The following is a 25136-nucleotide window of genomic DNA, read 5'->3' on the forward strand; positions in this document are numbered from 1 at the left end:
GATGGGATATGCCCTCTGTAATTAGCAATAATGCTCAATTCATTTTGCCTATGACCATTTCTTCTCCACAGAGGCACTTATTTAATCCCAGAGCCATACTTTCCCACCTCAAAAAATGCCGCAGTGGAACGTCTACATCTATATTCACACTTTTCAGCGTCTCAGAGCGCTGCAGCATCTCCTAAGTAGTCTTTTGAAAACCCTCAAAGTGTCATCTTTGGATAACTGCTATTTTCAGTGGGCTGTAATGAATAGCACTTAAAAATCTGAATGGCTCTCGTATCAGGTTTTGCATCCAAAGTATTTTGGGGAACAATGAGGGAAGAATCACAAAGCAAAGGAGACAGAGCGGAGCAGTTGAGTAATGACTTTGTAATCTGCCTCCCTGCGTATATATTCACCTCGTTATTAACTCTTTTATGTATTTTTATCTTCCAACAGACGCGGTAAAGTAGTGACACCCAACTCTGGTCCCACCCGTCTCTTTGTTATAAGATGGCACAGGCTGAATTCAGGTCCTGAGAAGAGGGTAAGTGTTGGATCATTACTGTCATTTTTACATGATATCATTGTGCTGTCCTCTAACGGAGCAGATCCTTTATCAAACACATGATCTATACACCCTGCAAGTCAGAGGATGTCTCAATTATCAGCTCTGAAAAAAAATTCATTTATCATCTGCTACTTCATTGTGAGACAGCCTCTGACATTTCATTATGATGTGTACACAACATAGCATGTCTGCCAGTGGCACTGTATCTGATATAAGACTGAGCTCAGATTGTAAAAGTTTGAAATTGGGGTTTTACCTCTCACATACGTAGAAATTTACCAGAAAAAGCCACCATATTTGAAAATAAGACTGCTTTTCAAATTACCAGACAACATTTTTCCAGCAGGAGCGCCATTTTTCTATTTAAAACACAACTTGCTTTCATAAACTAACTCATGAAGTAGCAGTTGGGTGATGATTTTAACTCACTAGTAAATTGCACATAACCCATATTACACATAAAAAATATTGCACATGCATTGCACATAACACATATCACACACATACGGTTGTTAAAGCATCATGGAATTATTGCACAATCCCTGCAGCCTTAAGCAGCATTGTTTAAAAGTTTGATGGAGGTAGGGACAAATGTGTTTTTAAAACAGTTGTGTTTGCAGTGGAGAACTCTGTATCGTCTGCCAGATGGCAAGAGCTGGTATTCTGCATGGAGGATACGTGATGGATCAGTTATTATTCTCTCAGCTTGCCTAATAACAGACTGCTCATACATTTACTGGAGGGGCTGGTTTTCTTTCCTTCCCATCACCTTCATGGCAGTGTGCACCACACGAGCATGCTGAGTTTTTAAATGTAAAGTGAGCTTGCCATACTCTGCTGACATCCTATATCTGACTAAGCTTCTTACGATGCCTTGATAAAATAAAAACAAAATCCTCTGGTCCACACCAAACACTCTGGGTAAGAAGTACAGTCTCTGCTGTAGGCGAGAACACAAACCCTCAACATGGACGTTCCAGCTGAACATGTCGTCCAAGTGGACATCGGGCTACTTGTGTGTATCACCAGACGAGGAATCTCCATATCACCCAACCTTAATTATTATGCAGATGCTTAACTTAAAGTTTTGACACAGTTTCTAGTAGTCAATATACTTCATTTTAATTCAGTTAAAGTTTCGTGTTTGTCATTCCATCCATATCTGCAAGAACACAGCGAAATAACATTTCTCTGGACCAGCTTGCAAAATAAAAAATAAATAAAAACAGAGACACTGAGCAGCAGCTAAAAAGAGACAAGTGCAATAGATAATAAAGTGCAATACTTATAAAGTGCAATCAAGTGCCTGATTTAAAAAGTTAAATGCTTGATAAATACTATTAAAAATGGTAGCTTGTGGTTTTGGTGTGCTACCCCAAGATTTTCAGTGGCAGCATCCACCTTCCAAGCCTAAAAAAATGCATTTCTGATCTTCAAGAGATAGACTTTTAGTGGACTATTCCTTTAGCTGGGGATCAAGGGTAATCAATCTGATGTTTTTATTGGAAGAATATAACTTCTTATCTCAAAACCGCCTGATTTTTGTGTCCTTTGTTATATTGAAAGAATATCACATACCCTGTAAAGAGCCTCCTGCTTTGTTATTGCTCTCATTGCCTCCCTCCCCTCTGCATCTAAAATCTGATACAAGAGCTTTTCAGTTTTAAGTGCTATTCATTACAGCCCACTGAAAATAGCATTCATCCGTGCCCTCTGAAGAGAGAAAGACTTTTCAGTTTTCTGTCCCCGTGCCTCTTTTTCAGAATCCGTGCTTTTGCTGGCAGGTCTTCTCACCAGACCAGCGGACTATAAATATGACCCCTCTGAATGCCCACATCCTTGCCCCTAAAATAAATCATGTGCCTTTCAGCTGCAGCAGACACACGGCACCTACCAGGACAGTCCCGTCTGTCTACACAAGCTGCAAAAGTTCTCAGATCACAATCTAGCGACGCACACACACACTTAAGGACACCCACAGACAACAGAGTAGAGCGATCCTCTGAAGTACCCTGGGAACGAAGCACTGCTGGCTCACCTCAGGGCTCTGAATAACTGGATGCCAGCTCTGGCCCAGCGCAGGCCCTGCCTTGCCTTGCCTGTCACTCCTCCTGGCTGCTGGCTGGCCCAGTTTGCTGTAACAGAGAATAGGAGCCAGTGTGGGGACTGGGGGGACTGGAGCTCATCAGAGGAGGTTGACTCAGTCCTGCCTACTCCCTCAACGCTGCGGGTCTGGCACTGTGCACAGGTGGAAAACGGAAGAGGGTGAGTGGGTAATCACGAGGGTGTTGGCCCCATTCTGCCCACACAAAAAAAAAAGCACAACCCACAACTATGGGCCCTCTTACCAGCCTGTCGTGTGTGGTTTTTTGAGACTGTCATCACAGACGTTCAGCAATGAGAAACACAGACAGGGAGGAAGAGGAAGGAGAATTCAAAAAAGCAGGACTTGTGCCCACTGGATTCAAGTAAATACAGGCTGAAAGCTCAGAGAGGCAAAGACCTTCAGAGGGAAGAAGTGTTTTGGTTTCATGGCGGACCAAAACTTATTCTGAGACTACAAAGTAGTGAGCAAATTTAATGTGTCAGCGTGGTTAACTAAATATGAACAAATACAGTTTGTCTGTTTACTTCTGCATCTTTGCTGGTATGTGTACCCAAATGGAGAGTGAGCAAACACCAAAACCGACTGACACACAAACCGACTCACACGGAGGAAACAGGTAGACAAATTCATTTTGACGCAAATCGCCCTTGACTTTTGCCAATCTGTCAGAAAGCCTCACCCTTCCCAGGCATTATCCGCACCGTGATATTCTTTCCTTCCGTCTTTAAAGGGACGTCAGCATGATGAGCGTCTAAGCTGGAAACGAGCTGCAGTTGTTTTCTTTGCAAAAACACCTGTCTAAACAGCCGCAAAGCCAAGGGCAAGTCTCGCCTGTCAGCGTCGGTGACAGCTCTTGACAAAAATTCAGCAGAGACAATTCCTAAGACGTCCACTCAAGCGAAACAATGCACGTGTGCTGGAATGACCCCAGCTGGGCTGCCTCACTCCTCTTTGAGTTTCAGTGTTGTTTGTAGGAGCTCTGCAGCAGACATTTAACAACACCTGGACGACGGTAAAATGTGAGACGTTCCTGTAAAGATACAGTCTTTGTTTTGTTTGTCTCTGTGGTTTCAGATGCACCTAATCCTCCTAAATACACCAGCGGTTTCAGTGACATTGACTCAGCAAAAAAAAAAAAAACTCTTACAGTTGTGTGACAGCAACAAAAGGCCAGACTATTTAAGTGATTAATTAATACAGCTTACAACCATTTATAAAGCCGTTTGTATCATCTGTCCGGAGTGGATTTAGGGGCTGTTTCAGTGAAGATTTACTGAACAAAGACCAGGTGGCTCATTAGCTACCAGAGACTTAGGTTGGTTTGTATAGAGGGGGATCTCTGGGGTGGTCAAGTTTCAGTCCTTATGCTTAAATTTCAACACATGGATTCTTAATCTGCAATGCCCTCATCAGCTATAGTCCAGTTCCCATCATCTGCTGCTCACATGAGCACCTCCGGGGCCTGTTCCTGTTGGTTTGTGTTCGCAGCACCGAGTGAAAAATTGCAGTGAAACCAAGACTCAAATGTGGTAACAAGTTGACAAAAGCTGAGTGATGAGAAGGCCTGTACACATTCACAGAGCTCGGCTTTTGGTAAAACTGTATGACTAAAACTAACTTTGTTTACTGTTACTGTTCAATTAATTCAATTTTAATACCATAAACGAAATGTACACACAAAAACAGGGCATATGCTTTTTCCAGCACATAAACTTTATAATGGAGGAACGTGCAGTGACAATGTGGACACCTCACAAGATTCGTCAGAGCATCGTACACACAGTTTTAGCTGAGATAACTGCGGGTGAGATGATGAAAAGGAGATTAAACATAAATTGAGAGATGGAAGAAAATGTTTTAAGGTTGTTCACAGATTGTTTTATTTATGTATTTATTTATTTATTTGCAGCTTACACAGAATTCAGTAAAATTTCAATCAAAGGCGCATTTATGAAGTTTGTCTTAAATCATTAATGAGTGATACATTTCAGCATTATTTTTATCTGCATTAATTTCCCCATTAGTAGAGCATTTTTTACAGTTAGTTTCCACACCAGTGCTATAGATGAATAATTGATCTTTCTGACTTTTAATAATAATGAAGATCAAGATTTCACCACATCAGTGATTTGCTGAAATGTGATCAATTAGTGGTTCAGCTGTGCGTAAATACAGTTGCTCTGGCACTGTTGGAGAACCTCGCCAATGCAACACAGTTAGTAAAATCTTTGCTGTATTTCACTGACAGGAGTAATGAATGGTGTCAATATGTTTAAAGGCATTTATAAGTCCATCTACAGTGAACTGTGGGCATGGAAATGAGGCTTGTGCCTGTGTGCTCACCGCCACGATGAATGAGATTTATAAAAACAGAATCAGGCATACACACGGCTTTATAAATCTGATGAAAAGAATGCGCATGCATATATCTGCCTCTGAGCATACACACTGTTTTAGTTGTTAATCCAAACAGAGTTGTATGTATTTGGCCCTGAAGTTGTATGAGCTGCAAATAATGGAGAGACTGCAAATGATTAATTTTATTAAACAAGTTAATACAATGCCAATGATGCCTAGAAAACTCTTGGGGGTGCGGGAGATGCAGCGAGCTCACCTGCAGGCACACATCATAAGTATGTGTCAGCAGTGTTTGTTTAATTACTCTCTCTCAGCCAGACAAAAGCTCTGTGCTCCAGCGCTTAAGTTTTTGCTTAAATTGAAACCTCGCCTGTTTTGAGATAATGAGATTCCTAGTTTGTGTGGCTGCAGTAGAGACAGTGTGTGCAACAGGTCTGATGGCGCCCAATGTTCCCACAGTATTACAATCTATGTGAGGTGTGTGTGTGTGTGTGTGTGTGTGTGTCATTTAGTGTCCCCTCTCCATGAACGCAGCACTGGCAGAACTCATGAGTTATTTTGTGGGTTTTTTGTCATTGGCAGTATGTGGAATATTAGTCGTGGAGTGAATAATTAATCGGTCGATCCGATCACATCAGAAAGATTGATGAGAGGAGCAGCTGCTGCAGAGGAAGGTGGAAACAAACTTTAAGATCCAGTGCAATGAACGGTTCAGTTTCGCTTTTACTGTGCTTGGCATTCTGCTGCTCCGTCTGTACACGCTGTGTTTTGACAGTGCGGTGCAATCAATAACCAAACGGTATCTTTAATCCAATAGCGTTCCAAATGGATGGTCCAGCTCCAAAAATACAAAATCAATATTTGGAGCCAGATGTTGATATTGTGACCGACTGCCACAAAAAGATGAATGCATTAGAAACCCTGGTGATGACTTAAACTCCACAAAAAGAATTGAAAAGCTTTCTGTGCATACAATCCACTGTAGTAAAAATCCTCTTTATAGTTTGTAGGTGTATAATATATCCTACTAGCCTGCAATCAGATACAAAAACATTTAATAATTGACATTACTTACTACAGCAGGCAAACAATATATGTAAGACCTATGTTAAAAACATGGAGGACTTAAAACCTCTAAAGGGCTTTTTTGAGGAGACAGATTTTCAAAGTTTTATCGATTTTTCAACACCTGCGTACTCCGTAATTCATAGGTATCAATTACTCCGAAAAGAATATCACAAATTAAATATTCACAGATGCACTGCACAAATCATTTCGTATTTTCCATGTACCATTTTTATTTAGAAACACAAAACTCTGCCGCTGTTTAACGTCAACTACACAATCACTTTAAACTGTACATTCTCAATTTTTTTTAAGCGTACATATTCTTTAGATGATCAGGATTTACAGGATGCGTTCTGATCATTCCTAATCAATGAAAGCAGCTTTGAAATGGAGCTTTTATTGTACAAATACATATTTTACACATATGGCGAATATTTCGGTCGGTGGACAACACATTAAAACATGCCAACATGTACAGTCATGTAGAAACTACTTTGACAAAACTGGTTAAACGTACAATATCTCAGTTCTCTAACGATACACATACTGACAAACAGGCTATTAAAATGAAGATCCTATGAAGCATTTCATGCGTCATAGCCATTCTTCAATGCAGACTTCTGTTCTATAACGGACAGCTGAATAAGGCTATGTAGAGACCTCTAATAAAATGTTGTATATTTCAGCTCAGCTCACGCTCAGCTTGACACTCGCGTACTTCCTGAGTCAGAGTCACCTACCTTCATCAACACTTTATTAACACAGCATCTGAATTTTCATGTAACAGGATGAAACCTGGGAATGTCACACAGTGTGGAAATGAAAAACGAAATTATCAAAATGCATTGTAGACTCTATGCAAAACATCTGGAGAACCGAGATTATTATTTGAATATAATCTGAATATAAAATGTATTGATTTCTGATTGTAAAATTTGAATATTTCTATTTAAAATAACAGTACACAGTTCATGTCACAGCACAGCTAGTGCAAGCCCCTAATTGGCAAATTGAAAACAGAGATTCATTTCAGTCCACTACAGCATTTTTCAATGCCTACTTCCCTTCTGTCCAACTGAGGAGCACCACAGACATAAAAGAACATTTGGTTTTAACCTCCCTGTTTAACTTTTATGGCAAATCCACTTTGTAGAGGCGGATTTGACAGGTGTTGATAGTCTTTAGAAATATACTGCAGCGTATCTAATCATTTAAACAAAGGTCTCTAATAGCAATGGCAGAGGAAAATATACTGATATATAAAAATGTTTTCAATTACCAGAGTGATTAAAGTCTTTCTCTTTTAAACAACCAGCTTTATTCTAACACATATCGTAACACATATGTCGTATTTTTATATTTATTTAAGGTGAATCATAGAAATAAAATGATAGCTGCGTGTTAACTTGAAAAAAAAAGGAGATCCCATTTCCTTTTTGGTAAACCACCCAAGAAACCAATCTTGCTAAATATCCGAACTACAGGCCAAGGCCTCGAAACCACACGGTCTGCTCTTCATCTCGCTCGTACAACTGACACACAGGAACACAGAGGACTCACTCTGAGCACATCTCATCCAGTCACCCCACTAACCCGAAAAGAGGAATACTGACTGAAGGCAAATTTACATTTTTAAGTGTGACTTTGTTTGTGTGTGTATGTGTGTGTGTTTGCTGAACATGGGGGGGGGTCACTGCATCACACACATGGAGCTGCGAGGGGGGTTGACTGTCCTGGCCACGGTGTCCTGACTGTAGTTCACGATGTCCGCCTTCACCACACGCTGTAAAAGTGTAATGACAGATAAACACATGCAATTAAAAGGCTACCATAACAGAAGGAAAGGTTAAATCACGATAATTTTAATGTTGTAGAGGTTAAGTCTAGTAGCTTCTACCCAGGATAAAGAAATAAAATTAAATCCACCATGTTAAACACCTTTGGCCTAAGAGTTAAAAAGAGTGAGAAAATATGTATATGACTATAAATAAAATGAGCTATTCATAATAGTGAAAAAAACACTGTAATCTAAAATATATGTACTTTATTAAAGCAATAGTTCAGCAATAGACATCTTGAAAAATAAGATTTGCTTTTTAGCTGAGAGTTAGACGAGATGATCGATACCTCTCCATGTCTGTACGATAAATATGAAGCTACAGTCAGCAGCTGTTCTTAGCGTAGCATAAAGACTGGAATCAGGGAAAAACAGTTAGCATTGCTCTGTCCAGAGGCTAAAAAATCTGCCTACTAGCACCTTTTACACTCACTAATTAAAGTGTTGGACTATTTTTTGGCCAGCCACAATGACTTGTAGTTACCATAAGGTTGCCAGAAAACTAGCAAAGACTCTTCACATGATTGTGCACAGACAAGACAGTGACATCAATCTTCTTATCTAACTCATAAAAAATAAGTATTATTTATTTATTATATTTTTAGCGTCAAACTATTCCTGTAACATTTCTTTGTACACAGCTCAAAATCCATGTTGTGATTTAAAATATATCATAAGTTTTTTCTCACTACATAACTCTCAAGCAACTCGAAGAAACACACATAACTTAGATTCCTTGAACAGTTTCACAAAATACAGTCAACTCTCTTAGTCCGATGGGTTTCTCTACTTTTTCTATAGATCTCTAATCTGAACCACAGATGTCAAATACATCCATAATGAGTGTGCTACTTACTACAACTGAAAAATCAACTATTTTGCTCTACTGACATCTACTGAAATATATCACTGTGTCAACATACTTGCAACTATTGAACAGAACATATTTTGCTTTGCTGGTGGTTCTCTTGTCTAATTGGGCCTTCATCTTGTGGATAGTCGACCAGCTCAGCCTTCACAATCCTCTGAGCAGGTTCAACACGTCAGCAGCAGAGAGATGGAGGAAGCAAAAAAAAAAAGGGCCGACACATGAGACAGGATGATAACAGTGTAGAAAAGAACTGAGCCATGTAGAGTGAGGAAAATGGATAGAGAGGATGAGGAGAAGGTCACAGAGTGAGAGAAATGAACAAGAAATGTAAGAAACAGACAAAAAAAAACTGATGCATGAAATCAATGTGCATAGACAGACAGCAGCCCAAGCCAATTATGTCAACTGTGACAAAATCCATCTGTAAGCCAGAATAACTGACTTAAATGTTATAATTAAATATTAAACTAACCCAAAAATCATATTTTGACTTTAACGAAAAAAGTAAGCTGTAAGTACAAGTTTGTTTAAATTACTATTGTGTAATCTCTTTTTTTTAAATTAAACAATTAGTTGATAGATTGAAGTAAAATCATGACTCTAATTTTACAGAAGTTAATGTAATGGTTTTGTCCAACAGTCCCAAACAGAAAGATAATCAGTGTATTATATAAAAATAAAATCTGCAGAACTTTTGAAAAGCAGAATCCAAAAAGTGTTTTGCTTGATATATGTTGTGACAGATTATGAGATTAGAATTATTATTAATTTTCTGTTAATCTACTAATCCAGGTTTAGCGTTCTGTAGCCGAACCGAGTGACCTGTGATCAGTTTCTGATAAGTTCATTAGAATAATCATCTTCATGTTGCATTGTTTTTTTCCTGATTTTTGATACAGAGATGTGCGTTGTTTGATGCATCGAGGTTATAGGTAGCAGTTGGGAGGTTTTAGTGACTGGATATTTTTTGAATTTCAATCAAACACACCCATACTAATCCAGTAGTGGAATTATTGCTTTGGCATTGCAGTAAATTGCTCACATTTGATAATATGTGGCCTCCCTGTGATATGGCCTGAAGAAAGTGATAGAGTAATTTAAAAATTAAAGTGTAATCCTGGGACATTGTAAAGGCGGAGAGGCAGTCATTCTTCAGTGTTACAGTGACCTAATGTTGTGTTTTGATTATAAACCAAGTTGTATTTGTTCCTCTGGGTCCTGCTGCCACTTTACCTTTTATTTCTGACCGATGTGATGTCTCTAGCTATCTTATGGACATCTTGAAATCTAGAGCTACACATGGCAGTTGTCAAATTTTAGAAGTACTTAAACTGGGCCTTCAAGTTCAAATTAGCCTTCATTTGATCTTCATGTGGCAACAGGCTGCTGGACTCTTTGCTGCATCATCAGCGAAGAACAGACCACGTGGCCACATGGTTGGCTGTCTGATTAACGAGCTGCCGAAGCCTGGTGTCGGAGTCAGTGAGTGATCCGTGGCCTCGCTATCTGATCCAACAGACACAGGACCATGACGGAGAGGGCTGCCAGGCAGATATAATACCGTCAGGGGTTGTGACCCCCGTGTTCAGCTCTCTGGAGCTGACAGCTGATAATGAGGCTTCGCTGGCCCCACGGCTAGACCTGGAGCCATGACCTGCTCAGAGCCTCACCTCTAAATCCACCACACAAACTCAGTGTGTCACTCCTTCACATCTCCAACATCATATTGTCTTCATAAGAATTCATATAAAATGCTTCTTTTTCCTAGACGGTAATTTGATGACAAAGAATACATTTATGTTAACTGAACTGAAACAATTAGTCAATTCATGTATTAAACAATAAACAAAAACTTAGTCTGCAACTATTTTAAACATGCCAAACAAACACGCAAAGTTCTAACTAGAAATGGTATAAACATTTTATAACAAGATTATAGCAACCATTATGATCATGGTTATCAGTATTATCATGGTATTGGTAAAAAGTGCTGAAATTGTTCAAAGTTTTAGTTTTTTAATCAGCTTTATAACAACTTTATCAAATGTATATTAACATTATATAGCTTGTCTCTAAAATGCTTGCATGAATGTCTAAGTCATTATCACTGATGATAATGGACCAGCAGCATCACTGGGTTTCACGGACTCTGTAAACAAGGGAATAGCAAAACAAACCCATGATGCACGCTGCGCCTGTGTCTGGGAAACTGTTGCTAAGTTTGGTTGATGCTGGACAGTTTCTCAGATGTCATCTTTTTTCCAGAAATTTTGTGATCTGCTATGTTTTCTTTATTTATTTTTTTAACTACTTCCGGACATTTTACAGTCACAGCAACTAGTTGATTGATAAAATAATTGTCAGATTAATCGAGAATGGAAATAAGACTTGATTGCAGCTGTAGACCAAACCAGCAGACATTCACTAGTAGGTAAATGTGTTCAAAATCTGATAAATAAAAATAAAATAGAACTAAGAGAAATAAAATTACTTTTTCTCATTTTAAGGCAGATATTTTCAGATATTTCACTATGCTTTCGAGATTTCTTTAAGATCTAAAATTACATGTTCTTCCTAATTTTGCAATTGTAGGTTTTTATTTGCATCAGAAAACACTTCATAGTGTCAAGTTTTGTGTGTTTCTGTCAAAGAGCCTTTTTGGATGCAGCCCTCACCCTGCCTGTTGAGCCTGGATTAAAGCACTTTGCTTTATTGACAGAGCTATCAGAGGGAGGGCAGGAAGAAGAGGGTGGACGGACAGCTCCATTAGTCGACGGTCATTTTCAGTTAGTCAGCAGCAGTGTTGGTGATGGGAGAGGGGCTTGAGAATTTGGCCAGTCCTTCCTTTACATGCTCTCCCATCTCTGAGGGTCCTGACCTCTCTGTAGCCCCCAGGCTCATCAACCACTGCCCAGCCAGTGTGGCTCCAGTCGGTCATATCAGACCCAGGATTAATGCTTCTGGGGGAGGTGACCTTGTAAATCCTACAGCTGCCACCACTGGGCACCTCAGTCTGGCTGGCAAGCTGAGACCCTGTTTTAGCCCCAAAACGGTGGGAGATAAACCAAATAAATCAGACAGCCAATGCTAACCTCCTCACCCCTACGACAGCCTACCTTTAACCCCCGACTTCACGCGTTAATGTGGTCAATGTGGGTCTTTTTACAGATGGCCAGTGTCAGTGGCAGGTAGACCATCACAGCAGGCAGACGTAACAAACTCATGTTTACACAACAAAAGGTTCTTTACAGTGTGTGGTGACCTCCTTTGCCCTCACACACTCACTTTGACCTCCCTAAAGTTCAGGAAGAACATCACACTTTATGTTAGGGGAGAGAAACCTGAAAAAATCAGCTCTTTTGCACTTCTACCAATCAGTTATACATGTAGAGGAATATCTTACCCTCTAAATGATCATATTTATATCACTGTCTCACCCAGCGAGAATTTGTGAGAAAAACTTTGTTTCTTTTGCATGCCTCCACAGTGAACGTAGAATCCAAAGATGGGAAAAATTCTTGATTAACTGGAGTAAAAGTGAACCACTTTTACAATGGAAAATCTGTATCAAAACACCTGTTTACGAACTCTTACGCAAGTCATGCCGTGCATGACAAGTCTCATTTATCCAGTCAAATGCTCAGTAAATATGCATTTTCAATCCCAGTTAAGAAAAAAAAGCCATTTAAAATGTGGCTTGGGAGGCACCTGCATAGAAATTTTGGTGTCATTCGAGAGAAATGCATTGATGGCATAATGGCTCACCTGGGACTGCTCTATTTCTGCTTTGTTTAGCTTTACACCCAGAATCTCAGCAGCCACTCTCTGGAAACAAAGGTACACCTGGAGAAACAGAAAACAGTTAAGTGTTTCCAAAGTCACTCTACACTACAAATGTTGATTGTGACTTGTTGAATCAGCTGTTACTAACCGAGTCTCCCGTCTTGGCCGATACGAACTGGCTGATGAGGCTGTTCTCTTGGCAGAAACGCTGGTGTTTGTCAGCCTTCACTGTCCTCATGTGCTCCAGGTCGACTGTGGACGAAACACAGCGTGACGTGTGAGAAAACTTTCAAAAGATGGATAGATTTATACAGTGGTTACACGGCACTCTCGCTGGGTTAACTGTCACGTATCTGAACATAAACAGAAAAGATAACTGTTTACACTCGAGTTAAGATGGAGGGGCGTCTGCCTAGTGTAAAATAATAGACATGTGAAAACAAAGCATAATTCAATTGTTATGTTGCTTTCAAACCCAGCTGCTGGTTTTATTTTTTAATTTATGGCGGGAGTCTTTTCAGAGGGTTTGAGAGTGGAAATGATTAATTCGGTAGCCCCGAGCATCTATTCCCAGCTGGTACTAAAGCTTGATGTGACACATTCCTCAGTGTAAGCCTAGTACAGTCGAAGCCCGAAGCCATGAACCTCTATTTGACCTGAAACAGACAAACCAGCCCAGCTGTGGAGAAATGCTTAAGAAACAATACGTGGATGACCGAAGTCTTCAGGCTACACTCAGAGTGAGAGTGTAGACGGAGAAAACAGTTTGACTTATGAGTGTGCTGGCCTTTAAGGTGGGCACGCAGGCCCAAGATCTGGGACTGTCACCTTCATGCTGATTTACTGTGAGCGCACAATGACAGCGCCTTCCTTTTTAGCTATTGTGATGTGCATTTGACTCCTGTGCAGTGATACCAGGCGCTTTGCTTCCCTCCTTCCTCACTATGGGGTCATGCCGGGGTCGATGAGGAAGGTCACCCGGGGGTCTTGCTGCTGAAAGCAATAGCTTCGTTCTTTATTTCTGGCTTTGTGCGGAAAGGCGGCCACGCCCGGTATCTGGTGCATGTGTGTCTATGGTAGCTGGAGGAGGTCAGACTACTGTACGGTATTGCATTTCTCTCGTCCCCCCGAGTTTTACTCTTTGTGTGAGGTTTCATTGAAGTTGTCAAGGATTTACCCCGTTCTCATGCCCCTTAGTGTGTGTGTGTGTGTGTGTGTGTGTGTGTGTGTGTGTTAGAAAGGGAGGAGCTATAAAACCAGAAATAGAGAAAGAGAGACAGATACATAGTGAGAAACAAATATAAACAGTGTTGTTGATATCGTAGTAACTCGTATGACCCCAAAAAATTTAAGTCTAAACCACAGCGACGAGAAGAGGAAAAAAAAACACATTTGGAAAGAATCATTTGAGGCTTAAACTAATATTACCATCATCATATCATCATACATGACATATAAACACAAACCTTTCTGGGCGAGGGCAGACACTTTTACAACTACTCAGTATCCAGGGTAGACCATCATGTCTCAGCCTGTACATAAACATGGCTGTCTCATAGGCGTCAGCAGGTTATTAATTCCAGTCATTAACAGCGGAGGTACCCAGCATGCTACTAGAAGTAAACACTGCTAATCCTTTGGATCCTGCACACTTGGGAGACGTTATCAATCATGTGTCACAGTCAGATTAGCCAACGTTAACATGGTGGCTCAGGAGCTGAGTACGACATGTTACTGTACGCTGAAAAGGTGTGGGGAGGTATCTGAATCTCGCCTGTGGGTGTGTGGATCAATAGGAAATGTTAAAACAAGAAAAATAAATAAGCAATAAAATAAGGAGAGGCAGAATTTCTGAGAAAAATTAAGTTTTGCTTGAATTGCAAATTGCAGGTGGAAACCCTTTAAATAAGCTAATAGTATTGATGTCACTCGTTTGTATGTGAGATGTCATACGTCAGTTGCAGTTAAAGCCCTGAAAGAGCATTAGCTGTATGTTGAAGTGTAATTGCTAGAAGTTTTTGAAATTTTATTTCAAGTTCAAGCACTGAAAGCTGATAAAGTTTCAGTTACAGTGTAAGACGTTACGTTTAAATGTCAGTTTAAGTGTAGACTCAGGTAGCAAGACGTATTTCCAAGGTGTTGTGGAGGTCTGGAAGCACACAAGGGAAAAAACGCTCTGGATTGTTGTATTTCTTTAAACCAATCACAGTGGTACGAAGCTCCAAAATGTGACTGTGCTCACACAGAAAAGTGTTGAGGAGGAACTTGTTTTGGTTGAATATTTGCACATAGGGAGGTGAGCACTGTCATTAAAATGGCTCCACAAAAGAAAAGGTCACAACATCAATGGTGTGGTTAAACTTTTAATGATTAAATAGATAAATAATTCGACATCAGTGGACAAGAGGTGAAGCCTCACTCTACTTGAGCTCTAAAGGAGTTCACTCGATCTGTTAAAACCACAGACGATTAGTTAGCTGTATGTGGTTCCTGCAGACCATTATTATGATGATATCGCTAAAGCTGATAGTGGAATGGCTCGGTACATTGGTGAAGTCAATGTCACCGGCGCACGCCTCTGCCAGGGTAAAAAGATGCAGCAAATCAACTCTGTACACTGTCTATGTAAGAAAATGGGTTAAAATTGAGTATAATACAGGTAAACAATAGACAGCAGTAGAAACAGGTCTTTGAAAACTTTTCAGTTGCTTCTTCTCTTTATATATCTCTTACTAATTCAGTCTCTCTTTTAAACTTGGTGCAGATATATTTGGATCAGTGTTTTAATGCTGCTTAAGCTGCTCATTCACCCGGGTATCGTGTTCCCATCAATGCTGATCGGAGCTGGAGCCAATAAAAACCCATGCCTACTGTAGAGTCATTTGGCCTGGGTGTGAATGCCGATCGTACACATTCCCGTTGCATTAAAAAGCCAGATGTTAGCGGATTTTAGCAGGATTTTTGTGCAGTGGGAATAAGGCTTTAGAGCCCTGTGAGACAAAGTTTTGTCTCAAAGTTTTGTCTCACAGGGACAAAATGAAATTGAAATTTTTGTCAAAACTCCTGCTTTTTGACATTTATGTTGTTAACTTGGAGATTTTTGAAAGCAGTAATGTGCAGATAGCAGAATGTGAGCCTAAATATCTGGCCATTGGCAAGCTTATCACCACGGTCTACATCCGGTGAGCCAGATTACCGTAAGTGTAAACAATGATAGCATTTCAGTTTCATTTAATTTACTTAGATGTAAAAATGCCCCAGAGATAGTTTAAGTGTGTGCAGTGTAAATAATTGTCAGTTGTTATGTAAGCAGTGACAGCAGATGAAATATCAGTTGAAGTATTTGAACAATTTAAGAGTAAAACTTAAATGAAGTGTCGGTTGACATGTAGCGGCTGCAGGATCAGTCCCTGAGCAGGTAGACAGAAGCACGTTAAGTTTTGTCATGCAACTATAGATGTTTAAATTTCCATTTTACTACTCTACTCTCCCATCACTGGGACAACTTTAAGATCAGATGATATGAACAAAAGCCCCCCAAAAATCTATTGTATGTTCCTTGTGGTGAGAACACACATTCTAATGTTTAATTACACCATGTGCATAACAAGTTCATGATTTGTGAACAACTACACAGCTCCTTTTAGTCACAAAGTAATACTGTAGCAGGGCCTCCAGTCTCACACAAAAGAATTTCTGCAGCATGTGGCATCTGTCTGTGTAAACTGAATACAAGACTAATCCCACAGTTTTAGTGTTTTGCTCCATTTTTCTCCCTAATGTACCCATTTCTACTTATCAGGTCAAAACAATCTTCCTCCGATGATCTGGTTTCCCTCTGTTTCTGTCAAACTGTACATCAGCTTAACAACCCCGAGGAAGTGACTGCAAACACGAAATAAACTGTTTAGGCCTCCGAGCGCATAGAGATAGTGGAGGGGATCATCACTCGTCAAGAGCGATGGCCCTCCCTCGCTCTGGTCACCATTAGTGTTTATTTAAAAGGTCTGCCTGTCATTGCAGTGAATTACAAGACAACAGTTGGAGATTAATATCTGGCGGATAAATTAGGCTTTTACCGTAAATAACCAGTTTGTTATTGCAGTGACCTATTACATAAATGGGAACACAACCAAATGAGAAGAAAATATGGATGTTCCTCTCCTCAAGTTAGTGTCTGTGGGGACGTCAGCTTAGCTTGTTCATGGAAAGAATCCGCTCACTGGCAGACCTGATTATCCTGAAACCAGACGGGCTTGGAGGGAGTCACTAAGAACTTGAAACTAGCAAGGAGGCTGGATTCTGGTTGGATGGATCTGTCCAGAGCAAGCTTTTAAACCAATACTGTGGCTTTATCACCTTCCCTCAAAAGAAGAACGACTGACATTAACCCTTAGGGACTGTATTTTACGCGTTATTCATTCTTCATTTTTTGATAATTTTGGCTATGTTCATGCATATGGCATACATTTTGGCAAGAATGTGTATTTTTGTTTAATTTGGGGATTTCCAGCGCAGTACATTCTTCCTTTTAAAAATGGAGATGCACTCTTGCTCAGTTTAACAGTCATGGTTGGTGCTACAGCATTACTCGTGCTGGTGTAATCAGCAGCTTATAGAGTGGTGCGGGAACGAATCCTTAAATTCAGAAACGAGTCAGCACCTTTGCAGTCCCTTGTCAAGGTGTATTTTGAATGGGTTTTTGGTTAGATAGCTGAAATAAGATCTGTGGTCAACAGAAGCTTTAAGGACTTTCACATTTTATCCTACAACATAAAATACCTCTGTAAATATCCCAATGTGAATTTTGAAGCCTTTACATGCCATAAAAAGGCAGTTGCTATGGTTAGGTGGCGAAATGAAACTACAGAGCTCGTTGTGGTGGCAACGTTAACTCATGCAACCATAGTGTAGTTCATTTATAAACTTACAATAGCTTTTTACTTCTGGCCGCTGCATCTATGCCACAAAAATCCCAACAGTAGTGTTCATTTGTGAATATAATCTCGTAGAGTAAAAGGTATAGGTATCAAGAACTTTTGTTTTCCACAGAGCTTTCGGCAATAATCCAAAATGCAATGGCTTTTTAACAAGGGAACCAAGGCTACGCTAACTTTTGCACCGGCTATCAAAATAAGGTCTTTCCTGCACCACTCTAATGTAAGCTAATGTTTTCAAGCTTCAGCTACTAAGTGCTTTTTAACTGATATGACTGAGTCATTTTCCGGTAATTGTCACTTTATCTTGCGTTCAGTAATGGTAAGTTATAAAACTGTCACATAACTTTTGCTAAATAACTGCCTCTGTGGCCACAAGTGACAGTTAATGAAAATTGCCATCACTAAAACATAGCGTGACAGTAGAGAAGCATAACAAGTAAATTTATAGAAGTTAAATTTGTAACATTGGTTACCATAACCTAACCCAAGTTTTCATTTCAAGATTTGTGTTATTTCTTCTTTGAGAAGTCTCACTTTAAAAAGGAAAACTCACTCTAGGCCCAAAAGGTTACTGGCAACATACTTTGCATTTCCAGACACACTCTATTGTTATTCTCGCTGACGCAGTAACGGGCCAAATGTGAACAATGTGAGAATTCAAGATGGATTTTTCCTTAAAAGTTCACCATCACATGTTGCCAAGGCAAAACAATAAGCGTATAGCTCTACACTGGCTAACCAGCCTGAAATCCTACACTGCACTGTGTGATCCTCAGTGGGCTTTTTAAAACCATGCTGTGATAACAGAGACACCTACTTACTGTTCTACTCAGTCGGCTGCTGGGGACCAATTGAAACAGTTTACCCAGCGAGCAACAGCCAGAGAATAAGCTTGACATAACACAGTTAATTGCCGGCAGCCTCGTTTTAAACTAAACAGCAGTTTGTGCAGTGCAGTGGGGAGTACGAGGGCTGAGGGTGGAATGTGTGATCTGTGTGTGTGTGTGTAGTAATGGTGGGGCGTGTGTGTGTTGTCAGAGACTTGGGGCTCTGAGGGGTCATATCACATTAAGTGAAAGTTACAGGGTTGAGCCTAATCAACCCCAGGGGAGAACCTATCACTTCCAACATTACCTCACACTATGCCTTTAAGACCCTGTTAAGAGGGTTTGCCTCAGTTTCCCCTCAGTGACGACCATGAAACAATTCAGACCGTATAGAGAGAGCAGGGATTATCAAACCAAGTCCAACTCCTAATGAAATGACTTACAACTGTCTGAGCAAATTGTTCACTTGGCACCACTACGTTTAAAAACATCCCAGAGCCTTTCAGCAGCTCTCACATTCAATGGAGCTTTGTGAGTCTCTATTGCTACACTCAAAGGACATGTCAAAGGACATGAGAGCAGTGTCTAATGCCTTGTCCATACGCACACCAGTTCATCTGAAAACAAAGCTTTTTTATGAGTTTTAGGTCACTGAAAACTGATCTTTTGTAAAACTCCTTCCAGGGTGAAGATTTCAGAAACTCCGTTTTCAGTGTTGATGACGTGTCGACAGGGAGCTTTCTGCACGTAACATCAGAGTATGCACTGTTATCTCCTTTGAGAGGCATCAAAAATGAGGCAACATTTTGTGCAATGGTATATGTGACCAAAATAGTGATAGTTAGCTTGCTAACAGGACTTTTTTACATTTTATTTTATTAGCAGCTGCTCCTCTCATCCATTAATCCGATTTGACATGAGCTGAAGTCTGACCTGTGGCAATCCAATTTATTATTAACTTACAGAAACATCGCTTGCAATAGATCACCTTCCACCTTTTCTTCCCTTTCTCTATCACTCTCTCTGTCACACACACGCTAAGTCCTACTTAAGTCGACTGATTACTTTATATACTTGATTTATAATGCATGTGCTGGTAAAGCACAGGATACAAACAATATGATAACCTGTTCACCAAAATGCTCACCAGCACCACTTGTGGTCAAAATCCCACAGGGAAACTCTAACGTTAAGATCAGCCCATAACAGAGAAACATTCAGTCAAAAATGCTCTGAAACATATTTCTCAGAGTGGTTAATAAGTTGTCTTAAAAACAATGCCATATATTCCACCACCAACCTCAACTACTAAGAAAATGCTACATAAAGTAACAGTAAGTCAGTGAACACTTTGACACTTTCTCATAAATTAATATTAAACTGCAGGAGTCTGAAAAGCAGCAGAATGATTTTCCCTCAAAGTCTGATAGCCAGCTGGGAAGGTTAATTGCATGTGACATTTTATTTACCCTTAAATTTTCTGCTACAAGATACAGCAAAACCTTTACTACCTTAAAAAGTCAGTAAAAAGTATAATGAATCATTCTTGGTGATGTGTGATTGAATCAGACATTGATTTAACTTTCACAACACCAGTGGCTAATAAAAAATGAAATGACTAGTGGAATTTATGTGAAGCATTTAAATGATTGGGTCCAACTGGTTTACATGACTTGGTGAGAGCTCATAAAAACAGAGTGTATTGAATTATGAAGGGCGTGATAAGTCTGGGCCAGTATTATAAATATTCACACCATAATATAAATGTAGACAATAACTATGTTCCCATTCAAAAAGAAAAAGTAGTGGCTCGTTCCCAGTTTCTGTTTTTTTAAATACAGTAGAAGTGTCACAAAAAATGTTGTTATTTTTACTCTTAAATGCAGTCATTCAGAAGTCCAAGGGTACTTCTGCTCATTTCATATGACCTCAGTGTGGGTATTGTTTACAGTAGGCAATGTTTGTTTTTTGAGGACTGGAACATCCAAATTTAAGGCCCTGAAACTGAAAATTATTTTAAAATATAATTTGGCTTTAACAGATTATTACAATTCCATAAATCATAATTCCTACAGCAGTACAGCTGCATAATACTTCATAATTCTGTAGCTAATTCTCTTCTGATATTGACCTTGGAGATTGTGTAAATATCTATGAGAATTAAACTCGTGGTGGAAAAATTGGAGATAATTATCCGTATATTAGAGCTTGAAGGTACGCTAATAATATTATCATGACTTCTCTGAGTGAGGACAGACAGATGAAGTGCTGTTAGTTGCCTGGTGTTGTGGAGGTGAGCGGGGCCCGTGCAGAGTCCTCGGGGGACTCCTGACAGAGACAGAGCGCTCTTTGTGCGGCGGCGCCCCTGCCCCGGTGGCCTGAAACGGGCCAGGACCGTCAGGGGACTCGCTTTCCACTAGGTCAGAAGTGTTCTGTCGACAGCTCATTGATCACAGCTCATCTTGTCATTTGATCGTTCTTCAACAAACGATGTGCAGGCACACACACTCGTACACACACACATGCATTCACACTTTAAAACATAATCAGATACTCCACAGCGGCCAGTAAAACAATGTGCTCTTCCTCTTCAGTCAGGGAATGTTAAAACAGAGAGTGTCCAGCAGTAGCTCTGCAGGCAGAGAGAGAGCTGGCATGCTGGGCTGTTACTGCTACAGTAAAACATGGGGCCGAGGGCCGAGGGCCTCGCAGCCTGGGTTAACGGGCTCCCAGGACTCATGAAAAGTGAACAAAAGGCCCAGCTCTGAGCCGACCGCACAAGACGCTGCCCTGGGTTTCACTGGCCATGTCCTCCGAGCTCTCCTGTCGCTGTTAAACTAAGTGGACTTTTATGGGCGAGCCGTAATACGTGCCTCTGTGAGCCGGCAGCGTAACTATGAGCCATAATAATTATACAGAGCACTGGGGAGCCTTCGTAAATGTACGCATCGCATCACTATAAGTCTATTCATAATTATAAAGTCTTCCTATGAGTAATGATGCGTTGGACTAGCCTACAGATTCAACTTCAGCAGTGAACTGTAACATGGAAAGTGAGTTCTGCTCACGACTGCCTGAGAAAACATTGAAAAACCTGAATCAGGAGAAAGACAGTGATGTAACATTTCACACCACAAAAAAGTAAATTTAGCTAAAAAGGAGGGAAAACGGTGTTGATATTTCCCATATATTTATAATATATGCCTGCAGATCCAGATCAATCAGTTATTTATCCAACCCTGTGTCAGCACGGCCCCTTCCAGGAATTCCTCCATATCAATGTTGTGAAGCAGAGAAATAAAGTAAAGCCTGAGCGTGATGAGGGTTCCAGGCTGCTCTCAGGTCAGGTGGCTAAGCTGTGCTGTGCAACTCAAATGGCCCATGACTTACCACACAAGAAGGTATGCGAAGACTGATCATCTACTGCATGTGCAACAATATTTGCTTTATGGATGGCTAAAATGAATGAGGACTTTCCATGTTTCGACAGGCATGAGAGTCAAGAGAGATGAGTGTCGGGACCAATGCTGGGTCAAACTGTTGTTACAATTAAATCTTAGCATTTAGTTCATTTAGCGAGGAGCACCAGATTTCGTTGCACTGCTCTGAGTGGTAAAGACCACCTATCAGCCGTCTAAGTAGGCTTAAACAAACCTTAGAAAAAGTACGTCTCAGCATCTGCAGCTGTGATTTTACACTGACTTATCAGCCGCAGTGTAATACAGCTGTAATTCCTCATTCATCCCTCCGTGTCCCTGAAACCTGAATCTCTACTTCCCATCTTTTCCAGACTCACAGACAGCAGGCTACAGTCAGTGCGGTTACTGAGACAATTTGATACACATGTCTGTTCTGACCCTTTACCTTTAATAAAATGTGAAGAGAAACAGGAAACACTGGATTTGGTGTAAACTGTAAACATTCCAGATCTTTACCGAACCATACACCATGCCTTACTGGGTCTATATATTGTATATATAATGTTTTACAGTGTCGAACCTGTGGTTGCGCTGCCCACAGTGCAAAACAGACACTGCTGACGTGTTCATCCTTTCTATCTGGGAAGGGGTGAGGGTGCCGGGGTAAGAGCACTGGGCTTTTGTCCCACCACATGTCTATTGTGGCTAAACCTTTCCCTTGGGGGCAATTAGGACCTTTTAGTTTGTTGTAAGAGGACCTAAGTACGAGTGGGTTGAGCCAGGAAAAACATTTTTGAGCTAAACCAAAAACAGAAGCGCATTGAGCTCCTCTGCGCCCCTGGACTTCTGAGCATCTCTCTATTAAGAAATGTGCAGGCCTGCACTGAACAGACAGGAACTGTGGCAGCTTTACAGGGGCAGGGAGGTGACGGGGGTGAGAGGGGGGGCGGCTTAAGCCCCACCCGAGGCCTTGCCAAGATGGCAAACAACTCGAGACCAACAATGTTGGTGGCAAGGACATGCTTCATGAGAAGCGAGAGTTAGGGGAGATCCGTGTTTCGCTTTTCACATGGCTGGATGGAAAACTGGGGAGAGTGAAGTGCAACGGGTAACGGTATGCGGTGAGATCTGCCGTAGCGTGCAGAAAGCAAACACGCATGTTGTTTAACACAACAGAGACACAGAGCCAATGAAAAGACATTACTGTAAAGGCAGCTACAGGAGAAGTGTTAGTCTACACATGTGAGAGATAAGCACTAAGAGTACGTCTAAGTGTGTGATTGAAAGAGTTAATGTTTGCACAGGGCTGAGAATGAATGTGCAAGTGTGTGTGAGAGATGGTGCAAGATAGGGACTTAGAGGAGAAAGAAAGGGGAAAAGAAACAGAGCAGAAGAGAAAGGCAGGTAAGACGTTACTGAGTGTACAAATTCTCCTCATGCGGGGACCTTATCTCCCTGCAGAAGGGAACGTTTCCCATGGCAGGCCTGAGTGGATCGGCAGTGAACAGTGTTAGAACCTCTGAGCAAAAAGCCATGAGTGATGAGGAGGGGTTAAGAGAACTGAACCCATTTAAGTCACCCAAATAAGGGCTGTACAAGCCCATGATGGATGCTCTGGAGTTCCTGAGGGAGAGAGCGCTAGCAATGGGAAGGGTGATGGGTGGGGAGCGAGCAGGGGTCCTGCGATCCCCACTTAATAATAACAAATTGGTTTGATAAACGACACAGGCATAATGTTTCCAAAGAAATATGTGCACTAATTTCGAACAGTAACATAAGCCATTTTTAAAACAGCGATGGTCACATTTAATATGTTTCAACACACAGAAGGATGTAACAGGACTGATAACACTGACTACATTTACATGCACAAATATTCTGTTTTTTTACTCTTATTCCAAAAAGACAGTATTGCTTTTATGATTATTATATTCTTTGGATCACAATAGGATTTATTGCAAGTTTTCCACCAATGATAAAGTTGTTTTACCATGCATAAAAACAGCCTACCTATTTCATTCCTTCAACCACCCTCTTGAAAAGGTAGGTGTTGCACTATTTGTGCATAACCAAAAAGTTGTTGATATACAAGTATTTCATAATGTTTGAAAGTGCACTGTTTTTTTCTTCTTCAAAGCAGAAAAATGAGCTTTTCTTTTGGGCACATATCTCCAACCAGCCTTGCAAACTGTTGGCACGTTGGTTTTTGTACAACGCATCCATGACAACACAGAAAACTGACTTAAAACCACACACTGTATAAATAATGGACATAGCTAGCTACCATGAGCCATTGGCTTGTGGACTTCCACTTTGAAGTCTCAATTTCGGCATGTTGGCCATTGCCGTCTTGGTTTTTTGGAGCCAGAAGTGACCATATTTAGACGAGAGGTTGTGGCTGTGGATGAGTGATGGGTGGATCTGACTCATAGACTGTAGCAACGCCTCACGGACAACTTGTTACTAATCCACCACTGTACAACTGTCATGGATGTTGAAATTAGCGATACAGACCAAAACCATTTTTGTACCATGTTTATTTCTGCTGTAAAGTTGGGCATTTTAGGGTCTTTGGGGGTTTACTCTGTTTTTGAGCCAGCCTGAAATGGTCATTGGATGGTCAATGGTCTTATTGGATCAAAAAGTCCAGGCAGCCAGTTTTTAACTTTCTCTGTGGCTCTTTGTATCTCATAAAAAATCTCAAACTCCATTGTATCAACTCTGATTAAGTTAAAAATTAGTGAAAGTAGAATGAAGTACAGTGTTGCACTCAGCGCTCATAGTAAACAACCAACCCAGTGACGTCACCAACTAACTTACTGAAAGATGGCTGCGCCCTGCTGGCGAAAACATTAAATACAATCTAGTTATTGGGGAAGTCTAGTTGGATATCAAGTTGATTGCAGTGTTATACCTTACCTAAGGTAAAAATCAAACGAACCACAGTCATGTCGTTCTGTGTTTCATGTCCACTTTAATCCGAAAAAGGACTAATTTTGAATATCCAAATAGAATAGGTTGTTTACATGACTTATATCAAATTCGGAATATTGTCATATTTGGAATAATAGTGGAATATTCGTGTGCATGTTCCATATTTTTTATATTAGACAATCTCTGATCTAAAAGGCAAACAGTCTTAGGCCAAATGCAGCTGTTGTTGAGCAAAGAGCGACAGAATTTATCGTTTGGAGCGCTTTCAAAACACACAGCACTTATTAGTCTACTAAAAATGAAACACTCGAATGGTGGAGTAGATGACTGCGCAACAAGCCAACATTTCTCTTGAGAGGTTCCTGTGTACCGTACGGTGTTACACTGGGCTGCGCTGTAATAAACAGTTATAGTATGTTTAGACAGACCAAGAGCTTAG

The 25136-nt window shown here is 40.6% G+C and overlaps 1 protein-coding gene across 1 annotated transcript in view; it reads right to left on the reverse strand.

The window, feature by feature from the left end:
- Positions 1-6291: 6291 nt before the first annotated feature.
- Positions 6292-25136, reverse strand: part of rab28 (RAB28, member RAS oncogene family) — a 37074-nt gene continuing 18229 nt past the window's right edge. Inside the window, exons 5-7 of the mRNA XM_042493243.1 lie at positions 12726-12829; positions 12560-12637; positions 6292-7869 (exon numbers count right to left, since the gene is read on the reverse strand). Coding sequence (XP_042349177.1) covers positions 7777-7869; positions 12560-12637; positions 12726-12829 — 275 coding nt within the window. The 3' untranslated portion in view covers positions 6292-7776. The remainder of the gene's footprint in view (positions 7870-12559; positions 12638-12725; positions 12830-25136) is intronic.

The sequence above is a fragment of the Plectropomus leopardus genome, chromosome 9 (assembly GCF_008729295.1).
Source record: "Plectropomus leopardus isolate mb chromosome 9, YSFRI_Pleo_2.0, whole genome shotgun sequence".
NCBI lineage: Eukaryota > Metazoa > Chordata > Actinopteri > Perciformes > Serranidae > Plectropomus > Plectropomus leopardus.